This window comes from Mandrillus leucophaeus, unplaced genomic scaffold (assembly GCF_000951045.1).
Source record: "Mandrillus leucophaeus isolate KB7577 unplaced genomic scaffold, Mleu.le_1.0 Scaffold245, whole genome shotgun sequence".
Lineage (NCBI taxonomy): Eukaryota > Metazoa > Chordata > Mammalia > Primates > Cercopithecidae > Mandrillus > Mandrillus leucophaeus.
In genome coordinates, this window is record NW_012102532.1 from 1397801 (window position 1) to 1424016 (window position 26216).

Here is a 26216-nt window from a genome sequence, read left to right on the forward strand (position 1 = left end):
GAGAAGCGGGTGGTAGACAGGTGCGTCTAGGAGCTGGGATTGAGTAGAGATTGAGGGTCTGAACACGGCCCTTCCCCATTTACTATTCTCTAGTGAGAAGCCTAATCATTGCCATGTGACTGCTTGCTCACTGTTGGTACCTGGTTGTAGACAGCAGCTCTGTGAGTGGAAGGAGAAGGATCCTGCCCTGGAGAGGGCCTGGCTGGTCCTCACCTGGGGTCTATCATTTGGTAACAGGGCTTCTGGAAGTGGTAGCAGATCTGGGCCTGGTGGGCATTTTGCTTCTCCTGGGTGGCAGCAGAAGTCTCTAGCTGGCAGGCTGGGGACTGCCCAAAGGCTCTGACTCTTAGGAAGAGCACAGTGGAACAGAAGGCCCTTATACCACCTTCGCTGGTGTATTCGTCCATTCTCACACTGCTATACAGAGCTACCTGAGACTGGGTAATTCATGAAGAAAAGAAGTTTAATTGACTCACAGTTCTGCAGGCTTAACAGGAAGCATGACTGGGAGGCCTCGGGAAGCTTACAATCATGGCGGAAGGCGAAGGGGAAGCAAGGACCTTCTTCACATGGCAGCAGGAGAAAGAGAGAAGGCGAAAGTGCTACACGCTTTTAAACAACCAGATCTCAAGAGAATTCCATCGGGAGACAGCACTAGGGGGATGGCACTAAACCATTAGACACTGCCCCCATGATCCAATCACCTCCCACCAGGCCCCTCCTCCAACACTTGAGGATTACAATTACACATGAGATTTGGGTGGGGACATAGAGCCAAATCCTATCAGCGGGTGTCCTCCTTTTTCCAGGCTTTAGATTTGGCAAAACCTGATGGCATCTGCACAAAGCCTCCTTTCATCTGCATCTCTCCGTCTCACTCACCCTCTTTTCAGCAAAGAACCCTCTGGCTCTAGTTTCACTGGGGTGGTCCTGAGAGGGGTAGGGAAGACCCAGAGGCTCCTTACCCTGGGAGGTCAAACTGACCATCCAGGTTTGGCTCTTCCCTGCTGGTGTGTCTAGAACACCATCTTCCCCTTCTCGCTGTGGACTTCAGGGCCCTGCTGCTCTGTCCTCCACAGAACTTGTCAATCAACTTCCTACCAGCTAAGATCCGGTGCTGTCTGATATATCCTCCCTACGTCTGATCACTCATGCTGTCTAATGGCGCAAGGCACATTGAGTTGTATTCTGATGTCTCTGTCCTTTTGAAGCCACAGAGTAAGGTCACACAACTGTCAAAGGAGCAGGGTACCATCTGAAGATGCTGGACATTCCTTTTAACAATTACCTAGGGGAGAGGCAGTCCTCAGACAGGACTCAGGTGCTCAAAGAAGAAGAGAAGGGGGCAGCTGCCCGCCTCTGAACTTCACACTCTAGACTCGTGGAAGGGCAGACGCTGAGCTGTGGGTGCTGAGTGGTCTGGGCTTAGAGCTAGGATGGGAGGGCTGTGAGCACTGAGGGTGGAGTCATAGCTTTTTGTGGCTGGATACGTTTTTACTGCCCGAAGTCATCTATTGCCCCCACCCCCTAACCGCATTCTTCTGCCCACTTAGTGAATATTGAGGCTATAGTCAGGATGGGGTCATTGCAATGAAAATCAGGGTTAAGACTATGTTTCAGTTATCTGTCTGCTTGTAAAAAATCACCCCCACATTTTGTTTAAAACAGCGAGTATGTACTATTTCACACAGTTTCTGTGGGTCAGGAATCCACAAGTGGCTGAGTTGGGTAGTTTAGGATCAGGGTCTCTCACAAAGCTTTGGTCCAGGTGCAGGTTGCAGTCCTCCGGAGGCAGGACTGGCGCTGGAGGTCTGCTTCCAGACGGTCACTCACATGGCTGTGGGCAGGAGGCCTCAGTTCCCTGCCACGTGGCCCTCCTCATAAGGACACTTGAGTGTCCTCGTGGCATAGCAGCTGGCTTTCCCCAGAGTGACCCAAGATGGAAAGAGCAAGGCAGAGGCTGCAGTGTCTTTTATAAGCCAGCCTTGGAAGTGACATAGCATCATTTCTGCCTTATTCCATTGGTCACACAGACAATCCTGGTACGATGTGGAAGGAGACATCACAAGGACAGGAATACTGGGAAGCAGGTATTGTTGGTGGCTGTCTCGGATGCTGGTTCTCATAGAAGTAGATGTATTATTTTAGTACAATACATGCAGACGATCAGCTAGCAGGATATTATTTTTGCTGGGTGTGCTTGTATTTCAGGTGCATTGACCCGAATCCAGAGTGCCTTTGGGAGCCCTGACCCTCTCCTCCTCCACCTTGAGATCTGTAGAGTCCTCTCATTCATCCCACCCAAGAGCAGGACTGGACGAATCAAAGCATGGCTTACAGGAGGCCAACACAATAGCGGGTAGAGCTTTGGGAAGACAGCATAGGTTTCAAAAGAACCAAGAAGCTGTTGAAAAGAAGAGCAGATGGGCAGGGAAGACAAGTCCCAGATAGAATGCCCTTTGCAACCTAGGGGAGGCAGACCACAGTGTGCATCCCGACACTCGAAGACAAGGTCTCCACCAGCAGATTGCCCAACAGAACAAGTTCAGAGCCTGGAGATCCCAGTTCCAGATCTCCCACACCCTGTGGGCTCTGTGTGGTCTTTCGTCCCGAAACAAAGTCCTTTAGTAAAGGACTCTTTAAATTCACTCCATCTGTGCTTTGCTTGCCAATAGCAGGGCGTTTCTGTTATACACTGGACTATCCCTTCCTTCAATACGTTTATGGCTGAGGCTGCATTTGTGTCTCAGATAACCGAGGTGCGTATTACTCTCTGTTCTATTTCCCTTTTGTTTCCTTCAAGACTTTAATAAACCCTCATGCAAGAGGCCCACCTTGTCCCACCTGTGCTTCTCAGAAAAGACGGAGTGGTGGGAGACAGGCTGGGGTGGGGTTGTGCCACCTGGCTGCCCTTTCCCCTGTGGGTTCTTGCTCCAGTGAGGACCCAGCAGGATAAACTTTAGTTGCATTAAGGGTGACAATAGTTTCCTTACAGCTGGGTCAAGGATATGAGCGAGCCTCTTCTGAAAACAGCCAGGAAGGGAGAGGAATCCAAGGGGAGGAGCAGGTGTGGAAGACAAGACAGAAGGTGGATCAGGACCAGGCCTGGGAGGGGGAACAGGCACACAGAAGTGAAAGAATTCACCTGAGGTTACACGACTCCTCGAGCGGTGTCTTTAGCTTTGCGTTGTGCCACCTGCCTGGGTCAAGGAAGATGCCACAGCTGTTGTTCTGTGCACAAAGAGGGAAAGGAAGATGCTGGCTCTCAGCAATTCTATAGAACAGAAGATGGAGAGGCCACACGGCAATAGGCACACACACCGTACATTGAAGAAGTGCATGCAAGCAGAATCGTGTGGGATATGCACACTTGCGTGGAAGAAAAACTGTTCCATTCACGCTGAGGTAGACCCTCCATCTACGACTCGTCCGTAGGGTGGGGGTGTGGGTACAAACTGAGGCATGAATGGAGGGGAAACTGGAGCTCTGCTAGTGTAGAAAGATAATGGGATGTGCTCGCTTCAGCAGCACATATACTCAAATTGGAAGGATACAGAAAAGATTAGCATGGCCCCTGTGCAAGGATGACATGCAAATTCATGAAGTGTTTTTAAAAAAATTTTAAAAGAAGAAGAAGAAGAAGAGGAGGAGGAGGAAGAGGAAGAAGAAGGAAGATGGCGAGATATCCTGTAGGAGACCAGGGCCAGGAGGGTGGAGGTCTCTCAAGAAGAGGGAAGCATGAGGAATCTCCAGCGTAGGGTGAGGGCGCTGGTTCCTGTATTCAGCTGTCATAGGGATGAGGGGAGCAGCTAGGAGGGTCAAGGGAGAGTGGCAGTACCTGCAGCTGGTGACTGGGGGAGTCCAGGCCTGGGATGTGGTCTCTGCTGCTGGTGCCTAGCACCTTGAATGAGATAGCTTCAGTATGTACTGTGGGGGATGGGGGAGTCCCAAGGGCTGGGGGGTTGGGGTGGTTGGAGCTGATGACTGTGCAGCCATCACTGCAGTAGCACTGGGCTGGACAGCTGACCCTGCACATCCCTTTTCTCCTGCATTGAAGCCTTCTCTCCATGGATGGGAAGGCTAGAGTGGCTGTTGCAGCAGGGGCTCTGGAGGGCAGTGCTGTCCTGGGGAGCCCATGCATCCTTCTTTGGGGATGGGGAGTGGGGTGCAATGAGAGACTCTGGATATGGATCCCTTGGGGAGGCAGCTCCCCTTCATCCTTGTCACCCCCAGATGGTTTACCTCCCTGGACAGCAAGATGATGGCTACACTAGCCCCCATTCTCTGGTATGCGTCACTTACACTTTGGTGTAAATATGTCACTGTGTAACCCCAAGGGTAGTGGCACTTGCTGCCTTGTCCTTAACTGAAGAATACAAGGCTTTGCTTCTAGTTAAGAGAATTTCAATCATCAGGTGAAGAGGCAGGGAGTAGTGCAAGTAATGATAGCCAGCATCTGTCAGGGCGCACTCCACTCCAGGTCCTCTGCTGAGGACAATCTCCAGGTCCTCTGCTGTGCAATCTTCACAGAATTCCAGCAGGAGGGAAATGCTCTTGGTGTTGCCTTGTGAGCTGGTCGATGTGGCTCATTTGCTGAAGGCTGGCGATTTGTATATACTCCCGCAGCTACTGATAGGTGGCATTTCATGCCTGGCCACTATGCAGCACTGCCTCCCAATTTTGGGTGGCATTTTAGGTTCCTCTAGAGCCTCTGAGGCAAGTGATTTGTCCATGAACTCAATGGCCTGGCTATGCTGGTGACCCTCTGCTTGGGCACTCATTGCCCATGGGGAACAGAACACAGGCTCTGAGAGCTGCCTCCTCTCCCTGGCAGCCAGAGTAAAATGAGGGCAGAGGGAAGGCAGCTTGGGAAAGGGTAGGGTAGGGGGAAGCAGGAGGCTCACCCCCAGCTAGATGGTGGCTCAGGAAGCCCTTGAGAAAGATGGAGATCCTTCTTGTTTTTGCTGGAAAGGTGAGTGTGGAAGGTCAGCTACATTTTATCCCCCGGGTACCTAAGTGGCCTCTAGAGGGAGTGCGTATTCAGCATGGAGCACAGGTTCCCACGGAGCAATGCCATCCTGTTGGCTGAGGCCTGGGGAGAGGGTGAGGGCCTGGAGATTGCTGATTCTGGCCCCTGGGCAGGCAGGGTTCTCTGGATACTGCTTGCACCCTGGCCTCAGAGGCCTTGGCTACCACTATTGTTTCTTTCTTTCTGTCCTCCATGCAAACTCGGGTCAGTTATATCAGAGACCTTCACAGGGTGCCTGGATTTGACCACTAGGTCTCCTCACCTCTTGCCCTTCACCTCCTGCTGTACCTACAAGGTCTCCCTGATTCCCACCTGCCCATAATCATGGACACAGCCCCAGGATGTGCAGGGTGAGCCCCCAGGGACCCTGACAGCATGGATACTCTGATGACTGAGGGCGTTACCCCAGGGAGAGGGAGCTGGGGGAGATTTCCCAGACAGCTGGTTGGGGGTTATGAAAGTGGCCTCATGGCTGATGCGGTGGCTGACACCTGTAATCCCAGCACTTTGGGAGGCTGAGGCGGGCAGATTGCTTGAGGTCAGGAGTTCGAGATCAGCCTGGCCAGCATGGTGAAACCGAGTCTCTACTAAAAATACAGAAAAATTACGTGGACGTGGTGGCACGTGCCTGTAGTCCCAGCTACTCAGGAGGCTGAGGCACGAGAATCCCTTGAACCTGGGAGGTAGAGGCTGCAGTGAGTCGAGATTGCACCATTGCATTCCAGCCTGGACGACAGAGAAAGATTCTGTTTCAAAAAAAAAAAAAAAAAAAAGAAAAGAAAAAGAAAAAGAAAAAGTGGTTCTAGTCCCAGGCCAGGTGGGAGCAGCAGGCTCTAGGGGAGGAATTGCATCCTGTGGAAGAGCAGGGAGCCGCTGGAGGGGGTGGGGGCGAGGGAAGGGGCAGCCTCCACCCTCATCTCCATCCTCTGCACGCTAGGGATACCAGGCCTCTTACTTGGGGTACTTAAGCCTAGACCAGATGTGATTCTTGCATCTTAGGGAGTGACATTAGGGTGGGGGAAAGGGACCAAAATGGCCATGCCTCTGCTTTCTCTTGGGATCTTGGGATCTGTGGTGGCCTCTAGGGGTTCCCTGCTGCCAATAAGTGGTCCAAACATGTTACAGGATTGGACCCCTGGCTGGGATGGCCTTTGTGCTTTAGAGTTGAGGCACTTCCTGCTTCTACCTGAGTTAGTTTTCAACATACAGGCCTGGGCACGTAGGAGTCAGGGTCATGTGGGAGGTGGTGGCCGAGGGGAGATGTGGGCAGTTGGGAGCGGTACATGGCTAGACGTTGTTGCTCTGCCTCCTCTTGGGATCCCCAGAGGGATGGAGCCCAAGTCCTGGGCAGCACATGGTCCTCTGCTTCACAGGACACACACCTGTACCCACCCTCCCCATCCACTTTCGCTCAGTTTATTTTGGGGAAAGGGCTCTGAATTGACCTTTGGTCTTTACAGACTCTCAGGGACCATCTGGAGTTCCAGCCAGAATCTGGGCCCGGCAGAGTGGGAGTAGGGCAGGGGCCTGCATTGGGCTGACTTAGAGAGCACAGTTATTCCATCTCATATGGAAATAAACATTTTGGATTCCTGATCACATCCCTGGGGTTTAAGACTCTGGCCAACCAAGTCAACTCCACAACTTTGTGTGTCCCTTGGAGGGTCTGGTGTGCGACCCACCTGTCTGTGGCCCTTGTCCCCTCCCCTGCCCTTTCTCCACTCACATCTTGTTCCCACTGGTGACTATCTCTTCCTTCCGAGGATGGGTGGAACCTGATTTGAATGAGGGGTAAGGGTCTTGTGAGGACGAGGACATGGGTTGGGAGTGTGTGTGTGTGTGTGTGTGTGTGTGTGGTGGGAATGGAATATCCAAGAAGGTGGTGGAGGAGGGAGGATTGAATTTGGAGGATCCCTGGCTTCTGCTGCGGTGCATAGCGCCCCCTGCTGCCCGCAGGGGAAACAGCAGCTCCAGCCTCCCACAGCGGTCCCCTCCCCTCTGCCGGTCGAGCTCCCACCGTCTTGGAGATGCCTCTGAAGCTGCGTAGTCCACCCCTGATGCTTGTGTTCCGTTAGGGGGTCTCCAGGCCTCTTGGTGGGGTCTGGCCCCTGAAGGAGTGTGGTCGAGTGGAGGATGGGGACCTGCAGTGGTCATGATCTGGACGCCTACATCACTGGGAGTTTTGAGGGACTGAACCCACTTTAGCTTGGGTCTTAAAACCACCATGGTAAGAAGTGTCAAACTTTGGGGGGAAAATTAAAATGTATAAAAATACTTAGAAAAACCCACCATGGGGGCCTACAAGCTCCTGAGTCAAGGCCTCTGCCGAGACTCCACTGACCAGCATGGTCACTGAAGGGCATGGAGGACCGTCCTGTGGGAAGAGGCTTGGACGCGCACTGTAAACTCAAGAGCGAGGACACTGTTGATCTGGAGATGTGGGCGATGGGTGAGTACACACGGAGCATCCTCCTGTGCCTTGGAATGGGACAAGGTGGATTCCAGCAGCCCTCAGAGCTTCTGCTGGTTGGCTTTGTGAAGAAGGGGCTTTCCACTCTACTGGGGACATCTGCAGAGAGGTTGGGCAGGGAATAGGATATTCCATTCAACCCCGAGTTCCTTTTTTTTTTTTTTTTTCTATTCCAAATTCATTCCAGAGTGTGTGGTAGGATCAGTATCGCACGCCTAGTTCTTGGCCACAGCCCTAGTGACTGTCTTGTGTGCATGGGGGGCCCAACCATGGCAGGAAGATGGGGCAAGAGTCTTCATCTGATGAGGGCCAGGGACTTTCCAACTCCCTCAACCCTTCCCCCGGGCTCTGTTCCCACCCTCACGTTGAGCCCTCTTCTCTCTGACACTTGCCCCCCTAGGACTTTTATTCTGAAAGAGCCAAGGCCCCTGGAGGTGGAGAGGAGGCCCGAGGCTGGAGCTGGCCTTGTCCCTGAGCCAGCTCCACCCTTCTGGGCTGTTTTCCAAGGCAGCGACTCTGGGACCCTTGCTGTCCTCAGCTCTCCTCTTTATCTCTGGTCTCCAGCCTTTCTGGCCTTTCAGCAGAGGGTCCCTATAGCCAGGACTGCTGGGCTTCTCCCTCCTATGCCCTCACACCCCTGTATTCCTGTCTTTTATTCCGTGACCTCGCATCCTCCGTCTACTTCCTTTTTCTGCTTTTTCTGGCTTTCTTGCTGCTTGCCCTTCCCAAAGCAGACAGGTCACCGTTCAGAAGCTCCCCGCCTCCCCCAGCATTGGAAAAAGGTCTTACCCCATCCTATCCCTCTTTCCCAACATGTAGGATGGAAGTATCAAATAGCCAGATGCCTTCAGATGTCAGAGCTGTGGGGTCCGTTGAACCCTGTGTGGGTGGGGCTGTGTCTTGGGCCTGGTTTTGTTGAGTACATGAGGCTTTCTTGAGAATAAGGACAAAGAAATGGACAAAAAGCCTCTGCCGGTAGCCCTCGTTTAAACTCTTGAACCCCAGTCACAGTTTTCCAGAAGTCCATCAGGATAGAATTTTCACTAATCGCCAAATGCCCATAGCTTAGTTCTTTCTTAGAAGGAAAAGAAGAGGTCAAATGGACAGGAGGGAGGGGACATTGGTTGTTCTCAGGGGCTCCTTCCCTTTGCCTGCTTCTTTCATCTGGGAGGCCAGACCTTGACCTGGAAGTGAGGTCATTATTGGGCAGTGGTGTGTGAGAAAGGACTTTGGCCTGGGGGCTGCAAGTTACAAATTAACAAGGGGAGGGGTGAGGAGGGACCCAGAGGAAGGGTAGGTGGCCAGAGGCAGGGACAGCTGACCTGGCACAATCTGGGCTTGAAGGGGGCACGGCAGGAGGGTCTGTGGGCTGGTGCTGTCTGGAGGGGCCTCAGTTCCTCTCTGGCTATCTGACCTTCCTGAAGACCTGCTCGCACACTGCATCCCTTGCAGTCAGTTCCTGGGAAGAGAGGGGAAGTAAGGGGGAGCGAGAAAGCGGGCTTTTACCAGCCAGAGCCCCTTCCTCAAGGTCCTTGACCTCCATTTACTCCTTCCGGATACAGCAGCTTGAGTGTTTGATGTATGGGCAATTGTATCATTATTCCACATCCTCAACTTTCCACCCCTCAGGAAGGAAGGTGGCTGGGTCAGGGGATGTGAAATGGCTGAAGCCTCCATTGCTCCAGTGATGATTTATGGGCATTCATCCGACTCATAGCCAGGACCCACCTTGGCCACTCTGTTTCTTCCCCTCCCCACTCCTCCCAGTGCTTTTGCTTTCCCTCCCTGGTCAATTCCTTGGACAGGGAGTGGGGCTGGGCTGGGGGAAGAGTGGTGGACCTATCTGGTTTGGACAAGGGAATGCCGCATAGCTGCAGGCCCTTCTCCCAGACACCCAGCCCCTACCCCATTTACCAGATACAGCATCTCTCCCTCCAGCCAGTGTCTCCAGCCCCGGTTAGGGACCTCCCCTTTCTGCACACACACCAGCTGCTCCTCCTCCCAGGTTACTATGGTCTATAGGGAAAGAGGGAATAAAGACATTGGGAGGCAGGATGCTCAAAATGCTTCCCAACTCACTCTGAGTGGGTTCCCCTTTTACTCCGCAGCAGATACTGTCTGCTCCAGCCCCTCCACTGAGCGAGGGAGCTGCTCTGATTCAGCAGGACTCCCTTTCCCCTTCGGGTTTTTTTTTTTTTTTTTGGTGAGACAAGGTCTTGCTCCATCACCCAGGCTGGAGTGTAGTGGCAGGATCTCGGCTCACTGCAAACTCTGCCTCCTGGGTTCAAGTGAGTCTCATGCCTCACCTACCCGAGCAGCTGGGATTACAGGCATGCACCAACATGTCCGGCTAATTTTTATATTTTTAGTAGAGACAGGATTTCTCCACGTTGGCCAGGCTGGACTCAAACTCCTGAGCCCAAGTGATTTGCCTGCCATGGCTTCCTAAAGTGTTGTGACTATAGGCATGAACCATCACACCCAGCTTCCCACTCCTAAAGGTCACCGAGGGGGGCCCAAAGTTGTCTACAGTGACCTTTGGGTGAGAGCAGGGGTGGTAGCAGAATAAGTAGAGGTGAAATTGGGGAGGGCATTTATGAAGAATGGAGACTTTTTCCACTGAATACTTCTGGCTGACCTAGAGGGACTTCTGAGAAAAAAGAGAGATTGGTTGGAAATCCTACCAGGTAATCTCATTTCTCCTCTTTCTCGGTTTCAAGAACAGCTGAAGTATCCTTAGAAATAAAGAGTCAACCCCTCTGGGCCTGAGCATTCAATCAACCTTACTGAGTTTTCCCATAGGAGAGGCCCCAAACAAGGAGCTCAGAGTCTTGAACGGATAGAGGAGCAGTAAATAGGTAACTGTGACACCAGGCAGTGGGGCAGGCAGAGTGAAATCTTTAAGGAAGTTGGGAGTTAATTAGATTGGAGAGAATGGGAAATTTCTAGCAAGGAAAGAAACAGCTAGAAATAGCGGTAAAAGAGAAAGGCAATTAGTTCCGAAGGGCTCTAACCTAGAGTATATGTGGTGCAGGCAATTGAAGAGCTGATTCACAGAGACCCCTTGTATGCTGAGTTAAGTGTAATAGATGATGTAATGTAATAGATCATCACTGAAAGGGTGTAAGTCAGAGAGTGACATGGTCACATTTATATTTTAGGTAGACCCTGTGGCTACAGCATGCAGATTAGAGGAGGGTTAAGACTGAGAACCAGCTGGGTGCAGTGGCTTACACCCTTAAGCCCAGCATTTGGGAGGCTGAGGCAGGAGAATCACTTGAAGTCAAGAGTTTGAGACCAGCCTGGGCAACACAGTGAGAACCCAAGTTTAGCAAAAACAAACAAACAAACAAGCAAAAAACCAATTTCAGGCACCAGGTGAGAAATGAAGGCCTGAATTAGGGTGGTGATAGAGAAAGGTTAGGAGGGAACACAGGAGAGCCATTTAGAAGAGTGATGCTCAACAGAAATAAAATGGGTCAGGAGCCATATTAGACAAGTAAAGATAAATAGGGGAAATTAATTTAAATAATATATTTTAGTTAACCAAAAATATTCAAAATATTATTGTTTCAGCATGCAACCAATATAAACATTTCCAAAATGCTTCTTTTTTATTTGGCACTGTCTGAAAGTCCACTTCCAGCATCTAGATTTGGACTAGTTATAGTTCAAGTATTCAATGGCCATCTGAAGTTAGCAGCTGCTATACTGGGTAATGCAGAAAAGTTACAAAGGTTTCTTGGCCAATTAGATGTGGTGGTGGGGTGTGTGTGTGTGTGTGTGTGTGTGTGTGCGCTAAGAGCCTAGAGGTAAGGAAACAAGAGATATTGATTATGACTCCCAGGTCTCTGGCCTGGCTGATTATTGCCATTAGTGGAGACAGTAGATATAAAAGTGGGGTAGATTTGGATAGGAAGATGGTGAATTTGAGTTTGACCTTGGGCCTTCAAATGGAAATTGGTTCCAGGACCCCCACCCCACCAAATCTGCTGAATAAAATGGCTTAGTATCTGTAGAGAACCTACGTATATTCCCCTGTATACTTTATTATTATTATTTTGATACAGAGTCTTGCTCTGTCACCCAGGCTAGAGTGCAATGGCGTGATCTTGGCTCACTGCAACCTCTGGCTCCGGGTTCAAGTACATCTAATTCTCCTGCCTCAGCCTCCCAAGTAGCTGGGATTACAGGCATGAGCCACCATGACCAGCTAATTGTTGTATTTTTGTTTTTTTGTTTTTTTTGAGACAGAGTTTTGCTCTTGTTGCCCAGGCTGGAGTGCAGTGGCGTGATCTTGGCTCACCGCAACCTCCGCCTCCCAGGTTCAAGTGATTATCCTGCCTCAGCCTCCTGAGTAGCTGGAATTACAGGCATGTGCCACCATGCCTGGCTAATTTTTTGTATTTTTAGTAGAGATAGGGTTTCTCCATGTTGGTCAGGCTGGTCTTGAACTCCCAACCTCAGGTGATCTGCCTGCCTTGGCCTCCCAAAGTGCTGGGATTACAGGCGTGAGCCACTGCGCCCGGCCTAATTTATGTATTTTTAGTACAGACAAGGTTTCACCATGTTGGCCAGGCTGGTCTTGAACTCCTGGCCTCAAATGATCTGCCTGCCTCAGCCTCCCAAAGTCCTGGAATTATGGGTGTGAGCCACCACGCCCAGCCTTTTCCCATATGCTTTAAATAATCTCTGGATTACTTGTAATACCTAATGCAATGCAAATGCTCTGTAAATAGTTGCTATACTGTGTTATTTTTTATTTGTATCATTTTGTATTTTTTTTATTTTTATTTTTCCCAAATATTTGCCATTTGCAGTTTGCTGAAGCTGTGGATGCAGAACCCATGAATATGGAGGGCCAACTGTATTTTGTAGGCAGTTGAAAACATTGCCCTGGAGCTCAGGAGATGGCTCTGGCTGGAGAATTCATGCCAAGGGCAGCCTATAGATGGAAGCAGAAGGCATGGGTGTAGATGATTTAGCCTATGGATAGTGGGCAGACAAAAGGGAGAAAACATTAAGAACAAAACTCTGGGGAGAAAACTCCAGTTTAAAGAATTAATAGGAGGATTAGGATCTGCAAAGAGGCTAAGAAGGAATATGTAAGAAGTAGAAAGAAATGCAGGAGAGTGAAGTTATTGATGCTAAAGTAAAAGAGACTCTGGGTGACCAACAGTGTCACAGGCTAGAGAGTGGGCAAATGTTTGCTCTTCGGTCTGAGTGTCCCTGTTCTTTGCCCTTTGGGCTGGTGAGAAGAGAGGGCAGGGAAGAAGTGGGGGAGAGACGGGGAGCACCAGGACCTGTTAGTTCTGGAGACTGGTATCCTGGGGACTGCGTTCCCTGCTCTGGTGACCATTCCCCTCCTCCCCCCGCTCTGGCTGGGGAAGGTCACTTTGTTTTGCCCCATGTTGTTAGGAGTCTCCTGTGATGCCTCCTTCTGGCCACCGCCCAGCCAGGGGAAACGTACCTGGCATTTCCGTCCGTCCACGCTCCTGAGGTCCTCCTCAAACTCCACTCCCACATCGAACTGCACAGTGTAGTTTCGGAAGGTGCTGAGCGTCCTCACCCTCATGTGGTTGCCCTGGTGGTCGATCTCCTTGTCGGGCTTCAGTAGCAGCGCGATCTTCCGCACAGCCAAGCTGATGTCTGTGGGGGCTGCCTCTTAGTAGGGGTGCTGCTAGCCAGCCAGGAGCTCCTCTGCCAGCAGCAGCCCCTCAGGGCTGTGAGTTTCCCTTCCTTGGGTCTGGGACTATGGATTCACCCCCTCCTTCCAATGCCTGGTTAGAAATGGATCCCAGGTCAGGCGCCAGCCGCCTGAGCCTTTCCACAGTGCCCAACCCCGGGCATTCCCTCTTCTCCATGGGACCAAGAGGCAGGAAGAAAGAGGGGAGAAAGGGAGTGACGGGTCTGGGAGGGCGAGGCCATTACTTAAGGCTTGCAGGTAGTCCTCCAGGTTCTTCTGTGAGACAAAGCAGTAATAGCCAGTGAGGTTGGGAGGCATTGTGTGGATCAAGGTTTCAGGAGAATACAGGAGACAGGGTGAGGAAGGAGGGGGCGTTGTCTGGCAGGTGAGGCTGAGAGACTCAGGCCAGCCGCACACACAGAGACAGGATGTGTAACGGCCTGGTTACCAGGGCTTTTTATAAGGCTGGGGCCCTGTTGCAATAAGAGTCCCTATCAGACTTTCTCCCTCCCCCTATGGTGAGTTTGGGGGTGGTGTCTCCAGCCTGAAGAAGGGGCAGGGATTTGGCAAAGTTGTGTCTGACCTTGGCTTTTCCTGAGGGAAGAACCTGGAGCAGGATCTGGGGCTGTCAGTCATCCAAAACTCGAACCATCCGAAGGCCAGCTTTGGCCTCCACCTCATTTTTGGCAGGCTTGGGAACCCTCCCAGGGCCTGAGGGTCAGTCTTTCCTGGGAGGCACCTGAGGCTGGTCTGGCTGTGTGAGGTGGAGATCTCAGCAATATCCTGAGATCCTGGGACTGAGTGATGTTGGAAGATGTGAGGGGAGGGGTGAGGACAGCCAGCTGCCCAGAAGCCACCATGAAGAGCACCCTGTAGGCCTGGCCCCCAAAGCTCCCTCAGGCAATGTGCTCAACTGGGACCCCAAAGTGGCTTTCCAGACTCTTGGTCCTAACGAGCCTTTAGGAGGGAGGCGGAGCCCGAGGGCTGCTGAGTTCAAAGTCCGGAACAGACAGCCAGAGAGGAGTTTGTTGGCTATTCTGGAGAATTTTATTCTCTTTGGCTTGGGACCCTGAGGGTTTTCTCTCCCTCTGAGTCATCAATGAGACCACAACCCCCAGTCTCCAGCCCTAGGACAGCCCATGCTTTCCAGATGTATTTCTGTGAAGGTGGGGTGGAGGCGCCTAAATAATATTGTGCCCCGCCCCCAGCTGCCCAGTTCTGTCTCGGACCTGCCATCGTCCCGGGCTTCAGAATCCCCTGGGCTTGGTTCATCACGGTTTAAGGTGAAATTCGGGGCGAAGGAGGGAGGCAGGTAGGCGGGAGGAGGCGACCGGTCCCTACAGGTGCGCGTGCGAGGGGTGCACGACGTCCTATCCCTCCTGGGGTCCCAGAGCCTCGTTACCGCCCTGCGATTTCCTCGCAGACCTGGGCTACAAATGCCAGGATTTCTCAGACTCAGACTGAGGGTTTTACTTCACTGTTCCCAGAGGGCACGCAGCAGGGATCTGTGGATGGAAGGGGCTGTGGAAAGAGGTTAATGCAGAGTTTGGGGGGCGGGGTGACGCGGCGCCACCCCTCCCGGCCGCCCTCAGGTCCCGCTGACGTCTCTCTTCTCCACCCCCTGGCTTCTGGCTTCTTTCTCCCCACGTCCCTCTTCTTTCCCACCCCCTCCGTGGCTCTCCAGCTTCCTCCCCAGCCCCCGCAGTTCCTCGGCTCCCCCAAATTGCAGCCAGGGGAAGGAGCCCTGAAGCTCTCCAGCCCCGACGCCCCAGTCCCATTGGCTCCCTCCCCCGCTGCAGCACCTGGTACCCCCCAGTCACCTGATTGGCCGGCGGCGCCATCAATCGTTGCCCGGCTGTGCTGACGTCATCCTGCAGTAGCGGGGTTGGGGTGGGAGTGAGAGAGTGAGGACGCTGGGCTGGGGGAAACTGGAAGCCACTGCAAGTCCCCCGCCTCAGCTACCCAGATTGGGATCTGCCCAGGCCCGCTTTATGGACTCGTGTGGGCGGTAGGCTCCTTTAGGTCCCTGCCCTGCTGTCCCCCGCTCCTTAGAGACCCCCTGTATCCCTCCCGCAAGGTGGAATCCGCAGGCTGGAGGCTCCCAGGGGAGGCAAACGCCTGGCCCTGCCCTGCCCCACGCCGCACCATGACCCTCCTGCTGCTGCCCCTTCTGCTGGCCTCTCTGCTCGCGTCCTGCTCCTGTAACAAAGGTGAGTGAGGTGGGGGTGGGGGTCCTGAAAGAGGGGTGTCGGGCAGCGCCGTGCGCGGTAGGGGTGGGAAGGAGGTGTCGAGGCTCCCTGGCACCTGACAAGTGTCTGGTCCTCTTCTGATCACCCGCCTTCCCATCCATGTTCTCAGACCTGCTCCGTCTCCTCTCCCTCTCTTCCTCCCAGCTACACCTTCCTTTCCGGTCCATCTCTACCCATGCGTTTCTCTTGCTGGTCATCTTGCTCCCATTTGGTCTCCATTGCCGTCCTGGGGTCTCTATTCTCCCCCTCCCCCAATTTCTGCACGCCGGTGGCTACCTCGGGTCTGGGAAGGATTGCCCCCCGAGCGGGTGACAAACGTCTCCCAGCGGCTCTCCCTTTCACTGGCGCATGCTAAGGGTGTGTGGCAGATCCATCTGCTTCGCCTCCATCCCATCCTGGGGAGAAAGTATTTGCTGCAGTTCAGCAATTCGGAGCACGTATGTTTTTGCGTGTGCCTCTGCATTCATACCCTTATGCCTGCATCAGCTGGGCTGTGGGTTACCAGAGCTGCCCTCTCTGGCAGACAGCGGATACATTCAGCTGGGCGGGGCTGTCGGACGAACGGAGAGGGAGGACGTGGGGGGTGGGGGGCCTTGCGGGCAGAGGGCTCAGGTAGGTGGAAACGGATGGAGACTGGCAGGAAAGGGCAGAAGTGGGTGTGTGGGGGGCGCTAAATGAGTAGTGAGAGGGAAAGCTGAGAAGGAGAAGACCGGAGATGAGGCGTGGGAGGGGGTGAGGAGGGGATGGAAAAGGGTAAAGGTGGAGGCAGAAAAAAGAGGGAAGAATGAGAGGAAAGTCAGGAAAAGAGTGAGTCAAGGAGGAGCCCGGGAGCCTCGGAGTGAAAGGGAGCAAATGCAGAGACCGCAGGGGGCCAGGAGGAGAGGAGACAGAGGCTCAGAGACCTGGGGAGACAAGCAGGGTGGGAGCGGGAGCTGCGCAGAAGGCGCCCAGCCCTGCCCTTCCATCGCGCTCTGTTCCTCTCCTGCATCTCTGACCTCAGCCTCCCCTCTTAGCCTCCTGCCACTTCCTGTACCGCCTCCTGTGCACCATCTTGTGGCTTTCTCCTCAGCATTCAGGAAGGGGTTATGGTGGTCATCAGTAAGAAAGCCTTCCCATGCCACAGGCTTGCTGGGGTGTGGTTGGAGGAGAGAATGGAAATCAGGGTTTCTTGCTCACCATGAGATACAGGGAATGAGGTTCCTTTTGGTGACTCAGTTTCCTTCTGCCTCATGGGTGTGCTTTGGGAGCCTGGGTGTTGGCTTGATGGGATTAGATAGAGCAAGTGTGGAGGCTGGGTTGGGGGGTGATGTGGAAGAGGAGGAAATATGCTTCCCCACAGTCCCTCACCAGCCTGAATCTGGTAGAAGATGGGGAGATTGGGAGTCTGATGAGTCCCGCATCCATTCTGAATTGGCTGGTGGTTGAAGGGAAGGAGGTGGGGTAGATAAAAACTGGGATTGAGTTCTGTATAAAAAGTGGGTTTCAGGGAGTGTGGCTTGATGGTCTGGTGGAGGACATAGAAATGTGCCGGTTTCCAATGTGTTCTCCTGGGTGTGGGGGTGGGAAGCAGGGACAGGATTTGTCATGTTTCTAGGCCAGCCCGATAATCCCTTAGGATGACGGCTCTGCTGGGTCCAGTTGCTCGGCATTGATTCCTCTGCTCCATTCCTGCCCCTCTCTGCCCCCTCCCTCTGTCCTATATATCTTCACTTCTCTCCTTTCTCCCCATCCTGTGTTCTGGGAGAATGGCCTCAAGTTGGGGCTTGGCTGGGAGAAGTGCAGAGTGAAGGAATCAGGATTGAAATGAGTTAGGAGGAGGAGAAGCAATCAGGATCTCAGGAAACTTCTACCTCTTTTTCTAGTTTCAATTCTGTCCTTAATCTATCCCTTCCCTTTCCAGGGCCTTCTCATGGCCCACCACTGCTCCCTGAAGTTCCCAGTCTCCATTCTCTAGCACGTGAAATCCCTAAAGAACATTCTCCACATCCTGACCATGGTTCCCAGGGAGATAGTGATCCCCTCCTTCTCACCCCCAGGGCAGGTAGTTTCCATGGGAACTGTCTACCCTACTATAGGAGAAGGCTATGACCTTCCGCAGACCCTCTGACTCCTTTAGTAGCTGATTTCTTGTCCTCAACCACCCGCCTCCTGTAAGGTGCTCGTCTAGGGGGTGGAAAGGGTGAGGGTGCTGAGGTGTGAGTTGTCTGGGTCAACAAGGGTTGTTGTGGGAGTAGAGGCCCTGCTCACAGGTGCTTCCTCTCCTTTCCCTGGGGTGGGGCCAGCCAACAAGCACAAGCCATGGATTGAGGCAGAGTACCAGGGCATCGTCATGGAGAATGACAACACTGTCCTGCTGAACCCACCACTCTTTGCCTTGGACAAGGATGCCCCGCTGCGCTATGCAGGTAATTGGGATTGGGGGATGGCAAGGCAGGATAGGACAGAGAAAAGTGGGTGGGAGGGCCAAAATCAAGGGAGGGAGGGAAGGTCCTGGGAGCAATGAGAAAGTAAGGGAAGAGGCCTTGGGAAAATAAAGGTGGGCTCAAGGAGGGAAATGGGCTCCATTGAAGAATGGAGATTGAGTCAGGGGTGCCAGAAAAGGACATGGCCAGGCAAGGGTTAAACACATCATGATTTTGTCAGATCTCAGGCCTGGAGGCTCTGGGAGGTTGTTGCTCAGGGAAGCTGGGCTTGGAGTTGTGTGTTTGATCATTAATGCTTTTATGCCTACAGGAGAAGGGACAGGGCTTCGGGAGGAGAGGTGGAGCTGGACCCCAGGTGGGGAGGCTGAGGGTGGGGAAGGAGACATAGCAGCCTCACTCCTCCCCTTCTCCCCTTTGCCAGGTGAGATCTGTGGCTTCCGGCTCCATGGGTCTGGGGTGCCCTTTGAGGCCGTGATCCTTGACAAGGCGACAGGAGAGGGGCTGATCCGGGCCAAGGAGCCTGTGGACTGCGAGGCCCAGAAGGAGCACACCTTCACCATCCAGGCCTATGACTGTGGCGAGGGCCCCGACGGGGCCAACACCAAGAAGTCCCACAAGTGAGCAAGTCCTTATCTCCTGCCCCATGTGTTGCGGGGTCCTCCTCCCTTCTCCCAAGCCCACCATCCTCTGTCAGTGCGGTCATCGAATGTCCACCCCCACCCGCTGCTGTTCCTAGGACTTAGGGAACCCCATCCCCTGCTGTTCCTAGGATTTAGGGACCTTCAGGCAAGGTGACAGAAACGTATAGTAGACTTCAGTGGATCTAATCTTGGTTTTTGCCTCTCGTGACCTTGGGCAGCCTAGCCTCTCTGGACTTGCTTTTCCTTATCTGTAAAATGGAGATTGTGATGACACCTACTTCATAAGGTTGCTGTGAAGATTCCAGGAGATGGTTTGTGTTGAAAGCATGCACCACAGTGCCTGATACACGGTGAAGGGCTCAGTACATGGGCGTAATGACGAGGAGGAGAGCAAGAAGGAAGAGGATGAATACACTCAGCACGCATCCAGATTCCTTTCCACTGCCCCCTCCAGTCTATTTGCAGTGTATACCACACACACGATCCCTAACATATACATATAGCTCTAGGTGAGGGTGGGCAGGGGATGGTTGTAGCAAGAAAGAGGCTCGGGTCTGGGACACCTACGCCTGTTGCCAGCTAACTTCTTAATTTGAGAATAAGAGAAAGATCTTCAGTCAGGATGCCTGAGCCACTAAGAGACACTAGAGATAAAAATGCTCTTTGTGACTCAGTTTCCCATTTGAAGATAGGACCCTTGCCTCTGAGGCCTGGGAGCCTGCGTCTTGGCTGGGGGCAGGGCTCAGTATGAAGGGCCTCGACCCAGCTCTGCTTGCCCTGGCGCATGACTACGGAGGGGCCACATGCACGGGAGGCAGCGCTGCCCACACGTGCTCTTCAGATGTGTCAGATGACTTGTGACCTTTGTACAAATGCCATTTCCCTTCTTACGGCTGGTTTTAATTTGGCTTTTACTCTGCATCTTCCTCGGTTATCCCCCTGGAGCTGACTGTTGTGAAGGAAGGCCCTGCTGGATTTTATGCCTTAACCCTCCTCTTGGCATCCTTACCCATAGCATTCTACACAGAAGTCATCAAAATCAGCTCCTGAGTACCCCTGGGGCTTATTCCTTATCCCCTACCTCAGTCGCCTTTCTTCGGGCCCTCCCCCTGGTGTTGTCCTCTCCCTGGCATGGCTCTGATGCAGCTTGGTGCTCTGTGGGGTGGCGAGGAGCGTGCTGGCTGCCTCAGTCTCAGGGATAGACGGGCAGGCTGCCTCCTGCTCTGGCTCTCGGTCGGGATTCCTGCTTGTTCCTTTCTGGCATATGGGTGTACCGTGTCGAGGCTGTACCTTGGTGTACAGTGTTGAGGCTGTATCTCGTTGTGCCCATATTGAGGCTGTTTGTTGGTGTACAGTATGGAAGCTGTATCTCGGTGTATGGTATCGAATCTGTCCCTCCGTGTGTCATATCAAGGCTGTATCTTGATGTACCGTATCGAGGCTGTACCTCGGTGTGCTGTATCAAGGCTGTATCTCGATGTATAATATCGAGGCTGGCTGACGTGTCCCCATCCCTCCTTCCCTCTGGTATGTGCAGGGCCACTGTGCACGTGCGGGTCAACGATGTGAACGAGTTTGCCCCAGTGTTTGTGGAGCGGCTGTACCGTGCGGCTGTGACAGAGGGAAAGCTGTATGATCGTATCCTGCGGGTGGAAGCCATTGATGGTGACTGCTCCCCCCAGTACAGCCAGATCTGCTACTACGAGATTCTCACACCCAACACCCCTTTCCTCATTGACAACGACGGTGAGTCCGCCCCTGGCTTCCCTGGCCACCTAGTTCCCCTTGTGCACCCACCTCCCTCAGGACAACCCGGGGTTCCACTCTCCACTTTCACCCCTCAGACCCTCGCCTCACCCTTCTTCCCAAATGGAGCCTTCCCTTCCCAGACGCCTTTTCCCAGCGTCCTGCTGCCTAACCTGCCTGCTGCCCGATGAACTCGCACATCCTGCCCTCTCTGCCCTGGGCTTTCTCCAGTGCTCTAATGCTCTGTCCTCCTGACCCCACCCCAGGGAACATTGAGAACACAGAGAAGCTGCAGTACAGTGGTGAGAGGCTCTATAAGTTTACAGTGACGGCTTATGACTGTGGGAAGAAGCGGGCGGCAGATGATGCCGAGGTGGAGATTCAGGTGAAGCCCACCTGTAAACCCAGCTGGCAAGGTGAGAGCTCAGCGCTGGGCCCCGTCTTGTGAATCCTCTTTTTTCTTCGTCTCTCTTTCTGTCCCTTCTGACAATCATGGGGGCTAGGCTAGGGCTTGGAGGATATTGGGGCAGGTTTGCAGCTATCTCCTCTAGCCGGGCCATCCTGCCAGGAGTCCCAAACTGTCCATGGACATGGCAAGAGGAGCATGGAGAGGGGAGGCTGCTTTACCCTTCTCTCTCCCCGTCGCCCTCTCTGTCTCACCCATGCAGGCTGGAACAAAAGGATCGAATATGCACCAGGCGCTGGGAGCTTGGCTTTGTTCCCTGGTATCCGCCTGGAGACTTGTGATGAACCACTCTGGAACATTCAGGCCACCATAGAGCTGCAGACCAGCCATGTGGCCAAGGGCTGCGACCGTGACAACTACTCAGAGCGGGCGCTGCGGAAACTCTGCGGTAGGTGTGCTCCCAACACTGCCTCAGGCCCATCCCTTCCCATCCAACCTCTGTCCAAACTTCTCCAAGACTCTGCCTTATGTCACCGCTGGCCATCCACAGGTGTTTATCCATAGAGGTTGTGACACATGGTTAGCTTCTGTGGCCCAAAAGGCAGGTACATATATCTTTGGCAAAAATGCATAGTCGTTGCACCAGACAGTCACGAGATGCATGGTGGAACGATGGTGGGGAGAGAAGAGCTGGAGAATGGGTTCACTGCGGAGATACTCTTAGAAGAGAGTTCATCCCTCTCTTGTCTTTGAAAGGCCACAAGAGGTGGCGAGATATGCTGCAGGAAATCTTTTCCCATCAGTCCCTCTTTCCCTGCCTCCTGCCCATTTCACCATCTGCTGCTTCTTGGCTCTGACACTTGTGCCTCCTGGGGCTCCCACAGGTGCTGCCACTGGGGAGGTGGATCTGTTGCCCATGCCCGGCCCCAATGCCAACTGGACAGCAGGACTCTCGGTACACTACAGCCAGGACAGCAGCCTGATCTACTGGTTCAATGGCACCCAGGCTGTGCAGGTGCCCCTGGGTGGCCCCAGTGGACTGGGTTCTGGGCCCCAGGACAGCCTCAGTGACCACTTCACCCTGTCCTTCTGGATGAAGCATGGCGTAACTCCCAACAAGGGCAAGAAGGAAGAGGAAACCATCGTATGTAACACTGTCCAGAATGGTGAGCCTCCCCTCCAGACACTAGCCAGAGAGGGAAACTGGCTTCTTTTCCTGCCTCTGTCACTGCCCATTGTGTGACTGTGAACAGGTCACTTCCCTTGTCTTCATTTGTGAGGTGCAAGTGCCAGGTGTGATATGCCTTGATTCTGTGCTTTATCCCGAACATGACATGTTGGATCCTACTGCGTCAGAGTGCAATGGGATTCCTTGCTGCTACTCTCATTTTCAGTTGCCCAATCAACTTCCCTGTGTCCCACCATGTGGTAGGCTGCCCCCACCCCCTATCTCCACTCCCATTAAAACCCCTCCATTGCAATGGGAAAGCCTGGGTAATGGTGTGCCCCATTCTTTCATTTTCCCATTTTGGGACTGGTTGGCCCCATCTCCAAGCCCTGTTCTTTCCCCAACTGCAGGGCTTACTCCACTGGAGAGGGCTCAGTCTTGACCTGCTCTTTCATTTCTAGCCACTTCTCCAACCTCATTTCTCTTGACCTTGACAACTCTTTTGAAAAGGGTTGTCACCCATGATGTATGTATTAACCAAAGGGCTGATGAAGAGCTGGTGAGGGAGTGGGCCAGCCAGGGTGCCTCAGAAGCCCAAGTTATCACTTGGACTGGAGTGTGTGTGTGTGTGTGTGTGTGTGTGTGTGTGTGTGTAAGAGAGAAAGAGAGAGAGAGAAACGCTAGAGAATGAGGGAATGAGAGAGGATTAAGAGAATCCAGCGTCCTCTCCTTCCTGCTGCTTTGAACTTGTTCTGGCCTCAGCCTCTGTACTTGACCCCGTCCCCTTCCTGTGCCCTCAGAGGATGGCTTCTCTCATTACTCGCTGACTGTCCACGGCTGTAGGATTGCCTTCCTCTACTGGCCCCTGCTTGAGAGTGCCCGCCCAGTCAAGTTCCTCTGGAAGCTGGAGCAGGTGAGGCCAGAGTCAGGCTCCTGCGAGGGCTGAGTAGATGTGACTCACTTTTAGGAAAGGACCTTCTCTGGGCAGGGTCAGCATTTTCTGGGTTCCCCTTGCGCTCTCTTTGCTTCTCCACTTTCAGCCCCTGACCATTCTACACCCAGGTCCTCTTGTTCCCTTTTCCCAAGGCTTGTTCCCTGCAGAAAGCACTTCTGGATTAAAAAAAAAAAAAAAAAAAAAGAACAAATGACTACTAACAGCAAACTCGACCAACCATCTATTTCCTCCCTGTTTTATTCCATCTCTCTGTTAAATAGGACTTTAACAGTATATGTCCCTGACTTTCAGGCAGTTAGCCTGTTGTAATCAAGATAAGTCATTCTGAGGTACACAGATTGGGTTTGAGTCTTGCCAAGGGAATTTGCTGGCTATGAAATCTTTGTTAATATGTGTAAACTTCAGGGTTAAAAAAAACCCTGTTAAATAGGGATAAAAAGAATTCTGTATCCCAGAGTCGTTAGGATTAAATGATGTAATAGACCCTTGTAGACTGAAAAGCACTCCCTCTGTATATATTAATTCTCACTATTATCAGCCCTGATTATGGAGGGATAAATAAAAATGGATAAAATATTTAAAATCCTCTCTTGAGCCAAGAGTTGCAGCCTCTTTATTATTTATTCTCCAGGCTGACCGCAAGGACCAGTGAGGACTAATTTGAGTTTTCACTCCTTCTGTTTCTCTTGTAAGTCCTAGTGGAGTGGCTGAGTAAGCAAATGGCAAAAAAAAAAAAAAAAAAAAAAAAAAAAAAAAAAAAAAAAAGCAGAACAGAGAAAGAGAAGTGCCCAGATAATTTATAAACTAGATAATTTAGGGCTATCTACAAAAGCTTTGCTGTCTGTGGCACTCTTTTAAAGAGACAGTCTGCCATTTGCTGCTTCTTGATTTCCGCCCCCCCACACATTGCAAATATTGATAATGTCACCTTTGCTATCTTTCTTTAATTCAACCTCATTTAATCAACCAGTATCTGTTAAATACAACTAAGTCTCTGTCATTCAGCTAGGTTCTGGGGGTACAATGAATGAAACAAAATCTTTGCCATCATTGAACTTACATTTTAGTTGGGGAGATAAATTTTTAGAAAGTAAATAGACATGTAAAAACGATAAATTGTGATAAATGCTCTGAAAGTAGCAAGCAAGGGACTGGGGCAGAGCATGGGGGGAGGCAAGGAGAGGAGAAGTCACCTTGGATTGGATGCTCCTGGGGGACCTGACTGAGGTGGAATTTAAGCCTAGTGCTAAAGGATGAGAAACAGCTGCCTGTGGGAAGAGAGTGGGAAGGTTCCAGGAAGAGGGAAGAGCAGATGCAAAGGCCCTGAGGCAAGAAAGAGCTCAGCATGTCCCAAGCATGGAAAGAGGGCCAGTGAGGTTGGAGTACAGTGAACTAGGCTGGAGATAAGTTGCAGAGATGGGCAGTGATCAGGTTGTACAGTGGACTTTTTCAGCAGAGTTAGTCTCGATTTTTGTCATATGAGAGATGGGAAGTGTTTTTTGAAGGATTTAAAGCAGAGGCATGACCTGATCAGATTTTTACATATATATATATATATATTTTTTTTTTTTTTTTTCTTTTATGAGATGGAGTCTCACTCTGTCACTAGGCTGGAGTGCAGTGGTGTGATCTTGGCTCACTGCAACCTCTGCCTCCCGGGTTCAAGCAATTCTCCTGCATCAGCCTCCCTAGTAGCTGGGACTATAGGCACAACTAATTTTTGTATTTTTAGTAGAGACGGGGTTTCACCATGTTGGCCAGGATGGTCTTGATCTCTTGACCTTGTGATCTGCCTGCCTCGGCCTCTTAAAGTGCTGGGATTACAGGCGTGAGTCACCACGTCTGGCCAGATTTACATTTTAACAAGATCCCCTTGGCAACTGTGGGATGGATGTATTGAAGAGATCTAATGGAGACAGTAAACAGGACTGTTGCAACAGTCTTCATGAAAGGGGTTGGGGACATGACTGATGTGTGGCAATGGAGACGGAGAGTCCTGCACAGAAACCTGCAGCTTGTAGCTCTGTTTGGACCTGGGATCAACAGCACCTGCTGATGGACTGGATGTGGAGGCTGAGGGAAAGGGAAGATCAAAGTTGTTTCCTGTGTCAGCCGCTTGAGCAGCTGGATGGATGATGGAGCATTTATACTGCCTGGGGAGAAACTGAGGGAGTTGGGAAAGGGCATGGACTTACATCTTACATGTGTTAAATGTGAGATACTTGTGGGCATCCAAGCAGAGAACCTGGCATTCAGAGGAGAACTCTGGGCTGCAGATGCAGGTTTTGGAGTTACCAGTGTATTAACTATGGTACCCAAACCCATGGCAACAGATGAGGTGACTTCTAGGAAGAGAGTGTAGAGAGGAAAGAGAAGAGGGCCTAGGTCTGAGCCTTGAGGAACCCCAATATTTGGAACTGGATGAGGCAGAGTACTCTCTGCCTCTTTTTCCTCTGACCATCCCCCATTCCATCTTGGCTGGCCCTAGGAGGGACTGCAAAGGGAAGCAATATTTATTTTAGTGCTTAATGGTGGGTTAGAAGCTACCCTAGAGATAAACTGTAATCCCAGCTACTTGGGAGGCTGAGAGGATCACTGGAGGCCAGGAGTTTGAGACCAGCCTAGGCAACATAGTGAGAGCTCATCTCTAAAAAATAAACAAGTTAGCTGGATGTGGTGGCACATACCTGTAGTCCCAGCTACCCCAGAGGCTGAGGTGGGAGGATTGCTTGAGCCCAGGAGTTTGAGGCTTCAGTGAGCTATGATTGCATCACTGTACTCCAGCCTGGGGGACAGAAGGAAACCCCATCTCTAGAGTTTCCAGTGCCTTACATACATACGTAATACATAAGTTTTTGGGGGAAATTTATTCATGACAGTGTGTTACTCCTCTTAGGAATATTTATAGCTTTAATTTTCCCTGAAGAGTGGAATCTTTGCTACTAGGCTGATTACCTGATAGATTTTGGACAAGGATGTTATTCCTTGAGGTGGATAGGCAGCAAAGCACTAGTAAGCCTTATTGGTAGAACTGGGAATAAAGGGACTGTCCCCTGTCTCCCAGGAGACGGGGCAGTGCCTGGGGTTAGCTCTCTGAAGAGGAATTACCTGAGAGGCTCTTGCCCCTACCCTACTCGCCCAGGTCTGTGATGATGAGTGGCACCACTACGCTCTGAACCTCGAGTTCCCCACAGTCACACTCTACACCGATGGCATCTCCTTCGACCCTGCCCTCATCCATGACAATGGCCTCATCCACCCGCCCCGAAGGGAGCCTGCTCTCATGATTGGGGCCTGCTGGACTGGTAAGTCCCTCTGAGTCTTCTCAGTGAAGACTCCAGTGGTTTAGGATTTGGGAAGGGAGGTAGGCTGGTGAGGAGCAAGGGCAGTCTGACGCGGCGGCTGAGGCCACCTCATGCATCTCTCTGCAGCTGGGCAGGGTG

General features: G+C 52.2%; 2 protein-coding genes across 3 annotated transcripts in view; one reads left to right on the plus strand and one right to left on the minus strand.

Moving 5' to 3' along the window:
• Positions 1 to 8466: 8466 nt before the first annotated feature.
• RBP5 (retinol binding protein 5, cellular) lies at positions 8467 to 13670 on the minus strand. The gene is made up of 4 exons (XM_011983059.1): positions 13431 to 13670; positions 12970 to 13148; positions 9414 to 9515; positions 8467 to 8958 (listed from the first exon to the last, which is right to left on the minus strand). Exons 1-4 carry the CDS (start codon positions 13501 to 13503, stop codon positions 8905 to 8907), a joined length of 408 nt encoding a protein of 135 aa, XP_011838449.1. The 5' UTR covers positions 13504 to 13670; the 3' UTR covers positions 8467 to 8904.
• Positions 13671 to 14401: 731 nt separating this feature from the next.
• The window catches only part of CLSTN3 (calsyntenin 3), a 29123-nt gene continuing 17308 nt past the window's right edge, over positions 14402 to 26216 (plus strand). The window contains exons 1-10 of one of the 2 annotated variants that reach the window (XM_011983061.1): positions 14402 to 14497; positions 15263 to 15395; positions 17717 to 17839; positions 18279 to 18474; positions 20036 to 20244; positions 20511 to 20660; positions 20913 to 21098; positions 21535 to 21816; positions 22619 to 22731; positions 25916 to 26078. In XM_011983061.1, coding sequence (XP_011838451.1) covers positions 15332 to 15395; positions 17717 to 17839; positions 18279 to 18474; positions 20036 to 20244; positions 20511 to 20660; positions 20913 to 21098; positions 21535 to 21816; positions 22619 to 22731; positions 25916 to 26078 — 1486 coding nt within the window. In that variant the 5' untranslated portion in view covers positions 14402 to 14497; positions 15263 to 15331. Of the gene's footprint in view, positions 14498 to 14888; positions 15396 to 17716; positions 17840 to 18278; positions 18475 to 20035; positions 20245 to 20510; positions 20661 to 20912; positions 21099 to 21534; positions 21817 to 22618; positions 22732 to 25915; positions 26079 to 26216 lie in introns of those variants that run through there. The other variant, XM_011983060.1, reaches the window with a different exon arrangement.